The 14299-nt window shown below is 36.4% G+C and overlaps 1 protein-coding gene across 4 annotated transcripts in view; it reads right to left on the reverse strand.

Moving 5' to 3' along the window:
• GUCY2C (guanylate cyclase 2C) overlaps nt 1–14299 on the reverse strand; it is a 131473-nt gene that overhangs the window by 37117 nt on the left and 80057 nt on the right. For 3 of the 4 annotated variants that reach the window (XM_059404764.1, XM_059404763.1, XM_059404762.1), the window contains 3 exons: nt 13977–14112; nt 10310–10395; nt 7814–7925 (listed from right to left, as the gene is read on the reverse strand). In XM_059404764.1, the coding sequence (XP_059260747.1) occupies nt 7814–7925; nt 10310–10395; nt 13977–14112 (334 nt within the window). The remainder of the gene's footprint in view (nt 1–7813; nt 7926–10309; nt 10396–13976; nt 14113–14299) is intronic. The other variant, XM_059404765.1, reaches the window with a different exon arrangement.

The raw sequence follows: 14299 nt of genomic DNA on the forward strand, positions 1-14299 counted from the left end.
ATTTTTTTTATTATTATGTTATGTTGGTCACTATACCAGTACATCATTAGTTTTTTTATTTTTTAAAGATTTTATTTATTTATTTGACAGACAGAGATCACAAGTAGGCAGAGAGGCAGGCAGAGAGAGAGAGAGAAAGAGAGGAAGGGAAGCAGGCTCCCTGCTGAGCAGAGAGCCCTATGCGGGGCTCAATCCCAGGACCTGGAGACCATGACCTGAGCCGAAAGCAGAGGCTTTAACCCACTGAGCCACCCCGACGCCCCACATTGTTAGTTTTTGATGTAGTATTCCAAGATTCATTGTTTACATATAACAACCAGGCCTCCATTCAATATGTGTCCTCCTTAATACCCCAAACCAGGGTCACCCATCTCCTCACCTACCTCCCCTGTAAAACCCTCAGTTTGTTTCTTGGAGTCCACAGTCTCTCATGGTTTATCTCCCCCTCCGATCCCCTCCCCTCCACTTTTCCCTTCCTTCTCCTAATGTCTTTCATGCTATTTCTTATGTTCCACATTTAAGTGGAACCATATGATAATTGACTTTCTCTGCTTGACTTATTTCACTCAGCATAATCTCCTCTAGTCCCGTCCATGTTGATACAGAAGTTGGGTATTCTTCCTTTCTGATGGAGGCATAATATTCCACGGTATATATGGATCATATCTTCTTTATCCATTCACCTGTTAAAGAGCATCTTAGCTCTTCCCACAGTTTGGCTATTGTGGACATTGCTGCTATGAACATTGGGGTGCATGTAGCTCTTCTTTTTACTACATCTGTATCTTTGGGGTAAATTCCCAATAGTGCAATTCCCAGGTCATAGAGTAGATCTATTTTTAATTTTTTGAGGAATCTCCACACTGTTTTCTGAAGTGGCTGTACTAACTTGCACTCCCACCAACGGTGTAAGAGGGTTAAGGGGGAAATTTTTAACAGTGAAGATGTGAGCTCTGGATTTATCTCTCATCATGGCAGAAACAGATTAGTATTTTGGATTTGGATGAGCATATCTGATGGTGCGAATTCTGATTATCACTGTAATCATCACTCCTATCACTCCCCGCCACCAATGCTATTACCACCACTCTCAAAGTTGGTGCGAGAAATAAATTTCTAGGTATCAGCGATTCTACTCATCAGTCTACTGAAATGACACATCCCCTAGACTACAGCGTGAATTGGTGGAACTGGAGGACTTCTGTCTGCTGGGTCCTCCTGCATCTCAATTCCTATCTACCCCTGACAGCACACACATCTTGTCACACTAAAAATACTTATGATATTTAAATATACTGTATACTATTTAAATATAATGGTTGTTAATTCAACATATTTTTCAGTTTTGCTTGAATTAGTCAAGTCACAGTGGGACATTAGTTCAAAAATTAAGCTTTAGCTGCCTTCTGGTGGCTGCTATGGTTATTACAGTCTATTTAATTAGATTGACAGTGATGGTAAAATGAGTTTATAAAACCAAGTCATACAATCTGATAGTTGGAAAGAATCTTGGAATCAGTTAACAAATCTCCTGATCTGAAGAAGGAAGAAACTCACACTTAGTAAATTGACTAAAATTAATACAGTGTGGCTATGTGTTGAGTAGAAACTCAGGTTTATAGTTATTGTCCTTCCTTCCTTTGTTCCTTTGAAGGCACTTTGTTGGGCAGATGTGAATAAAGAATAGACCCAAAACCACAATGAGATACCACTTCACACCAGTTAGAATGGCTAAAATTAACCAGTCAGGAACAACAAATATTGGTGAGGATGTGCAGACAGGGGAAACCTCCTACACTGTTGGTGGCAAGCAAACAGTATGGAAGTTCCCCAAGAAGTTAAAAATAGAGCTACCCTACGACCCAGCAATTGTACTACTAGGCATTTATCCCAAAGATACAAATGTAGTGATCTGAAGGGGTACCTACACCACAATGTTTATAGAAGAAATTTCCACAATAGCTAAACTATGGGAAGAGCCGAGATGCTCATCAACAGGCGAATGGATAAAGAAGATGTGGTATATATACACAATGGAATATTACTCAGCCATCAAAAAAGAATGAACTCTTACCATTTACATTGACATGGATGGAATTGGACGGTATTATGCTGAGTAAAATAAGTCAATCATAGGAAGATAATTATATCATTTCACTCATATGCAGAATTTAAAAAAATTCATAGGGGAAGAGAGGAAAAACAGAATGGGAAGAAATCAGAGAGGGAGACAAACCATGAGAGACTCTTAATCATAGGAAACAAACTGAGGGTTGTTGTAGGGGAGGTGGGTGAGCGTATGGGGTAACTGGGTAATGGGCATTAAGGAGGGCACGTGATGTGAAGAGCACTGGGTGTTACATGCAACTGATGAATCACTAAACTCTACAACTGAAACTAATGATGTTCTATATGTAGGCTAAGTGAATTTAAATTAAAAAAAAATTAGACCCTAAATTTAAACAGTGTATGGTTTAAAAAATGTGTAAACAAGTAAGTATGATATAAATCTTATGTTAGAAGTCTGGTGGGATGTAAGCAAGATCAATAGCCTCCTGGGATGCTAAGAAGCTTACACAAATGAAATTTAAGTTAAATGTTGAAGATGAGAAGCTTCTCATCTTTAGGGGGAGTGATACATTTTAATCAGAGAGATTAGTATCACTAAGGACACGGGCATAAAGTTGCAAGACTCGTCACCCTCCCTTTTTTTTTCTCTCCCTCTTTTTTTTTTTTAAAGATTTTATTTATTTATTTGTCAGAGAGAATGAGAGAGAGAGAGAAAGCGAGAGTCCACAAGCAAGCAGAGGCAGAGGCAGAGAGAGAAGCAGGCTCCCCGCCGAGCAAGGAGCCCAATGAGGGAATCGATCCCAGGATCTTGGGATCATGACCTGAGCCGATCATGACCAGCAGCTTAACTGACTGAGCCACCCAGGTGTCCCTCACCCTTCCTTTTTTTAAAGAAGTAGGTAAAAATTGAAAGAATGGGAAAGGGATTTCAGGTAAGAAGAAAGATAAAGCTGGAGAAGAGGGAAAATTAATGGACATTTTGTGCTCTAATAAGTCACTTGGACTTTATGGTGAAAGGGGAGCTGCCAATTGAGTGTTAGCAAAATATAACGATATGATTGGATCCACGCTTTCATTCTGGTGGCAATGTTGTTTGGATGGAAGGTAGACAGGAAGCTGAACTGAAGCAGGAAGTCAGGTGGATGTTATTGTAACCCAGGAGGCAGATGATGATGGTGTGGATGAGGAACAGAAACAAATGCGCCTTGTCCATTGCTGTGTCCCAGGTGCTTCGAACACTGCCTGGCACTAGTAAATCTTTGTAGAATGAATGAAATGACAGTGATGGTGTTATCTCAGATGAAACATTTGGTTACTTAGGGGGCTGTTGTGTACCCAGATAAAAGACCAGAGGAATATCTTATTGGTATACTATTTGAAAGACTGAGTTACTTTATTTTTAAAGTTTAAAATTAAATGTAGGAACAGCTGAGTAATGAAAAGCTCCGGCTAACTGAATTTTCTGGTTAAATGAGGATGAAGTGAAGTTGCTCAGACTGATACAATGTCCCTGTAATAAGAATAATATAACATGAATATTTAATGTGATCTCTTTGGGGTAAATAAGGAGAGCTCTCTCAAAAACTGCTTTTTGAGGGGTGTCTGGGTGGCTCAGTTGGTTAAGTGTCTACCTTTGGCTCAGGTCATGATCCCGGGGTCGTGGGATGGAGCCTCACCTCGGGCTCCCTGCTCAGTGGGGAGTTTGCTTCTTCCTCTCCACAGCTACCCACTCATGTTCTCTCTTGCTCAAATAAATACATAAAATATTTTTTAAAATTTCTTTTTGAGAAGTAGAGCATTTTACAAAGAACAGATCATTCTACTGAGTAAAAAATACCTAAAAACTCTTTTTTTTTTTTAAGATTTTTATTTATTTATTTGACAGACAGAGATCACAGGTAAGCAGAGAGGCAGGCAGAGAGAGGAAGAAGCAGGCTCCCTGCTGAGCAGAGAGCCCAATGTGGGGCTGGATCCCAAGACCCTGAGGATCATGACCTGAGCCGAAGGCAGAGGCTTTAAGCCACTGAGCCACCCAGGTGCCCCAAAACTCTTAAAGAAATACATTAAAAATACAAACTAATATTGTCACTATAATTAAGGGAACATAAAAAATAAAAAAATAAAAATAAAAATATATAAAATAGCAAAAAAAAAAGAAAGAAAAAGTCCCAACCAACCAACCAATGAACCAAACAAGAAATACAAGAAAATAAGAAATATAAATAAGAAAAAAATAATTGTAATTCAAAAAGCTACAAAAAAAAAAAAGCAGAGAGTTGCAGAAACCCATGTAAGTTTGGTTTAAACCTACAAATCTTGAAGTTGGTTCTAGAGATAATTAAGAAAAAAAGCTTGTTAATGAAAAAAAATCAACTTTAAAAGGCAATGTTAGTTTTGCTTTTCTTTTTCAAGATTGCTTTGGATATTGGGAGTCTTTTGTGGGCCCATACAAATTTTAAGATTGGTCTAGCTCTGGAAAAATGCTGTTTGTATTTTGATAGAGATTGACTTAAATGTGTAGATTGCTTCGGGTAGTATGGACACTTTAACAATATTTGTTCTTCCAATACATAACCATGGAATGTCTTTTCATTTCTTTGTGTCATCTTCAATTTCATCAGTGTTTTACAGTTTTCAGAGTACAGGTCTTTCACCTCTTTGGTTAGGTTTATTCCTAGGTATCTTATTATTTGGAATAGGATTAAAGACCTAAAGATGAGACCTGAAACCACAAAAGTCCCAGAAGAGAGCAGAGATGGTTACTTCTTTGATATCAGTCATAGCAATTTCTTTCTAGGTATGTCTCCTCAGGCAAGGGAAACAAAAGCAAAAGCAAACTCTTGGGACTACATAAAAATAAAAGTCTCTGCAGAGCGAAGCAAGCAATCAACAAAACTAAAGGCAATCTACAGAATGGGAGAAGATATTTGCCAATGACATATCCAATAAAATGTTAGGATCCCAAAATACATTGAGACCTTATAAAACACTGAAACGACAATCCAATTAAAAATGGGCAGAAGTGGCACCTGGGCAGCTCAGTGGGTTAAGCCTCTGCCTTCAGCTCAGGTTGTGGTCTTAGGGTCCTAGGATGGAGCCCTGCATCAGGCTCTCTGCTCAGCGGGGAGCCTGCTTCCCCGTCTCTCTCTGCCTGCCTCTCTGCCTATTTGTGATTTCTCTGTCTGTGAAATAAATAAATAAAATTATTTAAAAAATATTTTAAAATGGGCAGAAGACATGAACAGACATATATTATTGTAATTATTATATGTAATATATATTTTATATAGAAATTTATATATGTATATTATATATTATGTATGTATATGTATAGATATATATAAATTATATAATATATAAGAATTCATATATAAATATATAACAGTATAGTATATGGTTAACATAATTATAAAATATAATTAATAAATATATATTTATATGTCACATCTTTATATGAAATGGAATATCAGTCAACCATAAAAAAGAATGAAATCTTGCCATTGGCAATGACATGGATGGAGTTAGAGTAGAGAGAGTTAGAGTTAGAGACGATAATGCTAAGCGAAAGAAGAGAAAAAGAAATACTATATCATTTCACTCATATGTGGAATTTAAGAAACAAAGTCAACAAGCCAAGGGGACAGAGAGAAAGAGAGAGACAGAAAGCAAGAAAGAAACTCTTAATTATAGAGAACAATCTTATGGTTACCAGAGGAGAGGGAGGTGCGGGCATGGGTGAAATAGGTGATGGGGATGAAGGAGGACAGTTGCTGTGATGAGCACAGGGGGATGTATGGAAGTACTGAATCACTATTCTGGACACCTCCAACTAAATAACACTGTATGTTAGCTAACCGGGCGCCTGGGTGGCTCAGTGGGTTAAGCCTCTGCCTCCGGCTCAGGTCATGATCCCGGAGTCCTGGGATCAAGCCCTGCATCCTGCTCTCTGCTCCACAGGGAGCCTGCTTCCCTCTCTCTCTCTCTGCCTGCCTCTCTATCTACTTGTAATCTCTCTCTGTCAAATAAATAAGCAAAACAAAACAAAAAACTTGAAAAATGATAACAGTCAACCTGAAATCAGCTCAGGATTGCTTATTGTTTAGAAGAGTGGGAACCTCACTTTCCGCCTCTCTCCTTGCTTCTTTGCTTTAGCCAACTGCTCATGGCTACTGAATAAAAATAAAAGAATCATTTTTAACCATATTTGACTCATGGGATGCAAGAGGACTGAAAACATACGAAGTGTGTCAAACACATTAACACAATCAAGTGCATCAAACCAGAACTTTTCTCTTTATATCATATCAGCTTCAGTTTCTGGCTACAGACCAGGACTGGGAGAGAAATAGTTCTAGTTTATTTTTTAATATTTAAAAATGGTAAATTAATATACTCATTATGGAAAAATTTGGAAAATTAAGAAAAACATAAAATAGCAAAAAAAGAAAAGAAAAGAAAAAGTCCCAAACTACCAACCAACCAATGAACCAAACAAACCAACAAATACTTAATATTCCTAAGATCCTATTACTCAGAAGCCACCACTGTTAACATTTTAGCATATTTCTTTACAGGCTATTTCTAACATTGTTTTACAAAGTTAGAATTTCATTAAATAAAAAAGTTGTTTATTTTCCTGTTAATTTACCTTATAAGTTTTCCTATGTCATTTAAAATTCTTTGTAAATAATTATTTTAATTGGCTTGTGATATTCTATTTGGGATATATCATCATTTGCTAAATCATTTTGTTAATGTTTCTTCCATTTTTTTTTTTTTTTTTGCATCTTTGGGCATAAATATTTGTCCAAATTTAAACATTTTTTTTCTCAAGAAATAGATTAGTAACATGAAATTACTTAATATTCATTGTAAGAAGCCTTGGCTAAGCCAGATTTTCCTGAGACATTGTTGTCCAGGACATACCTGGCTGGTCCTGTCCAGTGATGGCAAATGTTAGGTGGTTGCCTCGGTAGTCACATGGGTGAAGTCCTGCTCATGGTAGGGCTTTCCATGACATGATAGGAACTCATTTTAAGTAGGTGGGTAGCCATCATGATAACCCAAGTATGTATCTGATGAGGAAATGGGGGAGACTTTTGAAGCCATGCTCACTGATGACCAATGGCTGAAGGCATCTTGTGTTCCTTGCTGAAATATGTATACTTTGAGTTTATTGTGATAAAATGGAATAATTGGCATTAAGAATACATGTCTTGGCATGCCTAGGTGGCTCAGTGGGTTAAGCCTCTGCCTTTGGCTCAGGTCATGATCTCAGGGTCCTGGGATAAAGCCCCGCATCGGGCTCTCTGCTCAGCAGGGAGCCTGCTTTCCCCTCTCTCTCTGCCTGCCTCTCTGCCTACTTGTGATCTCTCTGTCAAATAAATAAATAAAATATTTACAAAAAAAAAGAGAAAGAAAGAATACATGTCTTTGTGTTCATTTTGCCAACTGTCAAGTTTAATTTTCTATAGGATAAATTTTGTTGGTAGGTAGGACATATATTAAAGAGAGGTATAGCTAAATTAGATTAGGGATATTTTTAGTATTTAATCAGAAAGGTAATATTCATTAGGCAGGGAAGTAAAGTCCACATTTTACAAACTTGGCAAATCTAATTTAGACAACAAACAAAACAAATGAAAACATAAAAGCACGTGCTAATTGCATAAACCATTGAAAGTACTTACCTTACCCTGAAAAGCAACTTCATGGAAACAAAATTCACTAAAGGATATCTTACCCTGGCCTGGGAGATCATTAGGAAGTTTGTGGTTCATCCAGATGAACATGGGGTTGTTAGCCACTGGGGTAGTCTTATTTATATGGGTGTCATAGTTCAAGAGAACCCTGTACTGTGTCAGGGCATGAAAAAGAAGAAGGATGAGCAGAAAAAGACATTTTAGAACGACTTCTGATGAGACGGTCTTGCCCAATGACACTTGAATTTCATAGTAACAATTTTCAGTGAAACAAAGTCATGTTTAGCAGCCAGGAGCTAGCTAGTTAGCAACCATTTATTAGTTCACAGCATGAAAGTAGAGTTAAGCTTCAGGTGGCTCAATTATTTTTGTTTCTTTATAATCATATGCTACTTTATGCTCAGACCAGTAACTCCTACTCAACATGGATTCCTTGGGTCTTTAGAGAACTAGTTCAAGTCTCTCATATTACAAAAAAGTTTAAATAGAGGCCAAAAGAAATTAAATAGTTAGCTCCAAGTCACAAGATAAGTGAAGTACCAATGTTTTTCACAATATTAAGTTGCTACTGAAAATAGTATCTTGAGAAAATGCACTACAGCTAAAATCCATTCATTATCCATTTTGGCAAATCAAGAGGCTCTGAAATAATTCACATTTAAATTAGTCAATTACATAATTTTCAAATATCTTCTATCCTTTTCCTCTAATGTGCTATCTTATATGTGATACTAATTAGATTTCTGAGATAAAAGTTTTCTTTTTCAGCAATCTGCTGATGGGATGTATTAGCACATCCTTTTATTGCTGCTGCATATAATGACCATTGTTCTAAATTCAACACCATTCCCTCAAAACTTCCTGGATAGAAGTTTTCCATCTTTAGAAATACACTTTTAACTTGTGAGCATGATCTGTAATTGCATATAATAAGTGTAGTAAATATCCTAATATTAGAGGGCAGTACATTGATCTCTATTGAGACTTCCTCTGGATACAGAATAACTTATTTATATCCCTGTGTTTTGAGAATGAATACCTGGTTTCCCTATATATACATATAATACAGCAGTTGATGGCATTAAATTATCAAAAACTTCAACTACATTTGCCTTCATTGAAAAATTCAGCTAGATTTTCCTCCAGACAGAATGAGTGCACAGAACATTTTTCATACTGAAGAGCAGTTATGAGGCTGATGTGGGATCTTTCTACATGCATTTGCTTCTCTCCAAGAGCATCATCCCAGACATAAATAACTCAAAGAAGAGCATAGTTCTCTTTATAGTTACTATAATAACAGGAGCATTGATGAGACTTTATTTTAAGGTATTCCCATGAAGTATATGTGAAATAGAGCATTAAATTCAAGGTTTTTATAGTAACTGAAAACTACGGAGTACTTTTCTGAAATGTTGCCCCCAAATTTCTGGTTTAACTTTCTCAATCTAGACATCTTCCCTCTAGCTTTCCATTACAGATATTTTTTAAGAAAGTGGGCCAGGGCGCCTGGGTGGCTCAATGGGTCAAGCCACTGCCTTTGGCTCAGGTCATGATCTCAGGGTCCTGGGATCGAGCCCTACATCGGGCTCTCTGCTCAGCAGGGAACCTGCTTCCCCTCTCTTTCTGCCTGCCTCTCTGCCTACTGTATCTCTGTCTGTCAAATAAATAAAATCTTAAAAAAAAATAAAGTGGGTCAATATATGCACTAAATATATGACTTAAAGATGTGATAATGATGACATCAGAAAATCACATGAAAAAATGAATAATTTTTTTCTCTTAGATTCCTAGTTATATCAGGACATGATGTCTTAAAAAAAACTTTCTACTGACCATTTGGTTGGCAGAACAGGGGCTTTCACACTTTGTGATGGGCACAACTTTGGGTGACATAAAGACAGGTGTTTTATTTTTAAATTAAAAGCTGATTAGTCATCAACTATATGGCATATAAGAAGCCAAGCACTGGAGGCATACAGAAGTAAGACCCATTCCCTTTCTTTAAAGAACCTATATGTAGGTGAGGAGAAAAGAGATAATGTGAATAAGAGCATGACATCATAGGACTGTTTATATGTGTCAGAAAAATGCAGAATTAATGATTTTCATGAGTTCAGATGGAGAGAATAGAGAATGTTTCTTTGAAATTTTTATCTGTGGAAATGAATAAACAATTCTTAGGAGAGCACAGTCATCCTCTCTTTGTATTCCATCAATAGTTTGGTCTTTATACCAATGTATTCTGGGTGGGTATTTTATATAGCCAATAGAGTGTAGACATTCTAAATAAGGTATGGGTCAAAATGTTTAAAGGATACAGTCCTAAGTAGGTCATAATTGTGACTGAAATAAATAACTTGCAGATTTTAAACACAACTTCTCTGATTCCTAAGTAGGTCATAATTGTGACTGAAATAAATAACTTGCAGATTTTAGACACAACTTCTCTGATTCCTTTGCTATAACTCGCCTTGTAGTTATCCTTCTTCATCTAGTCCCTTCACCCTAATTTCCTGAAAAGAAGTTAGACATACTTTGTTGGTTTCCACAGAAGTATACAGAAGCACCATAGTGTTGTCAATATCCCCACAGTCGTCCAAAGTCACAGGACCTGCATGCCCTAGGGCAAAGTCAGAAAAAGCTGGAGTTATTCTTTGACTTTTTGACTGAAAAATGAGTTAGATCCTTACACAGTGTATAAAATAGGTTCAGACTACTCTATTTTACTGAAAAACTATGTTAGTGAGCTAATCAGAAGGAACATTCATTGGCTCTTGGTCCTGAGATCTCTGATGATATTTTTAAGAGACATGCTATTTAGTATTTAGTTAGAAGAGAACATTTTTGCATTGCAGTTAGGATGAAAATATAATCAGCCAAGTAAATCTACTTATTAGTGAAAAGTTTTTGCTAAGAATATTTACTGAACCAGTAAAAATTCTCCATTTACCATGTGATTTCTAGGATTATTAGAATCAAATTATTAGAATTCAAATATCTAGATTTCAACAAAAGTATCACAAGGCAGACAAAGAAACACGAAAGTGTTGCCCAATCAAAAGAAAAAGGAACAAACTATCCCTGAAAAAGACCTGACGGTGGATCTAATGGACAAAGGTTTTAAAACTGTCTTAAAGATGCTCAAAGAACTAAAAGAGGATGTACATAAAGTCAGGAAAATGATGTATGAACAAAAGGGAAATATTAATAAAGAGAAGGAAAACCTAAAAAGGAAACCCAGAGGAAATTCTAGAACTGAAAAAATACAATAGCTGAAATGAAAAACTCACTAGGGAGATTCAAAGGCAGATCTGAGCATGTAGAAGAAAGACTCAGTGAACTTAAAGATAGGACAATGGAAATTATCAAATCTGAGGAAGAGAAAAAAAAGTGAACATACCATATGCACTGTGGAAGTCGAAGAAGAAGAAGAAAAAGAAAAAGAAAAAGAAAGAAGAAGAAAGAAGAAAGAAGAAAGAAGAAAGAAGAAAGAAGAAGAAGAAGAAGAAGAAGAAGAAAGGGAGAAAGGAGTAAATAGAATATCTCAAGAAATAGTGGCCAAAAATTCTCAAATTTGATAAAACAAACACTTTCATCCAAGCATTCTTTATCAAATGAATCTGTCAAAAATGAGGGGGAAAGTAAGACATTCTGAGATAAGCAAAAGCTGAGTTTGTAACCACCAGAACCTGCCCTGGGAGAAATGTTAAAGGTTGTCCTATAGGTTGAAGTGAAAGAACACTGGACAATAACTTGAAGATCTCAGTAAAGGCAGATACAGGGGCTGTTATAACATCTAGCATTAATACAACAATAGTCTTTAATTCCACTTTTTGCTTTCTATATGATTTAAGAGATGAATATGGTTTTAAAAACTACCACTATTGTAACTTTGGTTTATAACTCTACTTTTTTGATATAATTTAAGAGACTAGTGTTTAAAACATCATGAGTTTATATTTTTGGACACACACATATAAAGATGTAATTTTGCATCAATTTGCGTCAACATCAGAAGGAGGTGGGTATGGAAGTATTAAAGGAGTAGAGGTTTTGGATATTATTGAAGTTAAACTGGTATAAAGTCAAATTACAATGTAATAACCTTAGGGTGTTAACTATAATACCCACAGGAATACAAAGAAAATGGTTGAAGAGTATAAACAACACAATAAGACAGGAATTCAAACATTCCACTACAAAATAAATCAACTATATACAAATGAAGACAATAATGCAGAAAATCAGAGACAAAAAGCTCTAAGACAAAGCTCTAAGACAACAGACAACAAAGAGCAAAATGATAAAAGTAAATCTCCACTATCAGTAATTACTTTAAATATAAAATAGATTAAATTCTCCAATCAAGGATAGAGACTAGGCAATATCTTAAAAAAATAATTCTATATAATATCTATAAGAAATGCATTTTAGATTCAAAATCACAAATAGGATGAAAGAGAAAGGATGGAAAAGGATATTCTATGCAAATAGTAACAAAGAGAGTGACAGAAACAGTAATATATTCATATGCTAATATCAAACAAACTAGACTTTGTACAAAAAAAAAAAACCTACAAAGTATTTCTGCAGACAATTGGAGAAGATAAAAATAAATGGAAACCTCCATGTTTCCATTTTGCTCCATATTGTTGGAAGACAATATCATTAAGAAATCTGTATTATCCAAAGTAGTCTACAGATTTAATACAATCCCTGTCAAATAATGATTTTTTTCTTTTCTTTACGAAAAGCCATCTTAAAATTCATATGGAATCTCAAAAGACCCTAAACAGTCAAGACAATCTTGAAAAAGAAGAACAAAGCTGAAGGACTCACTTCTTAATTTCAGGACTTGCTACAAAACTACAGTAATCAAAACACTATGGTACTAGCATAAAGTCAGATGTGTATACAAATGTAATAGAATACGATGTCCAGAAATCAACCCTTATATATATGGTCAGGTGATTTTCGCTAAGAGTGACAAGACCATTCACTGGGAGAAAAGAGAATCTTTAACAAATGGTGCTGGAAAAATTGGATATCCATATAGCTCAAAATGCATCCATGACATAATTGTAAACCTACAAGTATAAAACTCTTAGAAGAAAACACAGAACAAAAGCTTTTTGACACTGGATTTGGCACAGATTTCTTGAATATGATACTAAAGGCACAAGCAACCAATGAAAAAATAGCCAAATTGGACTTTGTGAAGATGTAAAAACTTTGTGCATGAAGACATTATCAACAGGGTAAAAAGGCAACTCACAAAATAGAAGAAAATATTTGCAAATCATATATCTGATTAGCTATTCATACCCAGACAAAAGCCAAACAAGTCAACAAGTCAAAAGGGGGCAAAGTCTTGAAGAGAGATTTTCTAAAGAACATACACAAATGGCCTATAAGCACATGAACAGGTGCTTGATATCACTATTCAATAGTAATTAGGGAAAGGCAAATTAAAATTACAGGTTGAGTGTTTTTTTCCCCAAGATTTTATTTATTTATTTGACAGACAGAGATCACAAGTAGGCAGAGAGGCAAGCAGAGAGAGAGGGAGAGAGGAAGGGAAGCAGGCTCCCTGCTTAGCAGAGAGCCCGATGTGGGGCTCGATCCCAGGACCCTGAGACCATGACCTGAGCTGAAGGCAGCGGCTTAACCCACTGAGCTACCCAGGCGCCCCTAAAATTACAGTAAGCAAACTTCAAACTCAGGAACACGTGTTGGGAACTTTGGGGTAATATTGTTATGAGAGGTTTTGGTAGTTTGAGGGTAATACAGGGTCCCAGATCCCTAAAGGATAGAAAAGAGATATGGAAGGACCAAAATCAAACTGCAGAGATTTCTCTTCTTGCTAGTCTCCAAGCACAGTCAGGACATCACTGTCCAAGATGACTTGTGAGGAGTTTGTTCATAAGTACAAAGTCTAGGCCATATGCTCTTTCTTTAGTACTGAAAGGTTCTGAGATCCTGAAGCATAAACTGGGGTCCAGATATCAATAACAGCAACCCCCAAATGTTTGCAATGGTGTTTGTATCCGAGTAAACTCAAAGATTTAGCTGTCAATCTATCTATGACCAACCCTCCTCTTTGCTTCCCAAAGTCCATCCATAAAGCCTGAATTTCTTCAGCTTTCTGCAGAAAGTGTTAAGTTTTGTTGCTGTTGTTGTCTGCTCTTAGGAAACCAGTACCTTCAAAAGTGAGGTTCCTGAAAGCCTGAGCAAATTTGGGGGTGGTAATAGCTTCTCCATTTTCAAGATATGTCTTCAGCACGTGTCCAAATAGCAAGATTCCATTCAAGTAGGCAAGAGCAAAGTTATTTTCTGCCTGAATGGGAAAGAAAAATCTTAAAATGAGTTCCCAAAAAGAGATTCTGGTCTTGAGCCTGGAGTAAAACATTCTTGGGGTCAGTAGAGTAACTGGAAAGGTAAAGAGATATTAGGAGAATGGTAGGGATGACATTAAAGAAGTCTTTTGGAAACTATGTCCTTGAGCCAGGGCTCTTTTATTAGCC

The sequence above is a fragment of the Mustela nigripes genome, chromosome 6, assembly GCF_022355385.1.
Source record: "Mustela nigripes isolate SB6536 chromosome 6, MUSNIG.SB6536, whole genome shotgun sequence".
Taxonomy (NCBI): domain Eukaryota; kingdom Metazoa; phylum Chordata; class Mammalia; order Carnivora; family Mustelidae; genus Mustela; species Mustela nigripes.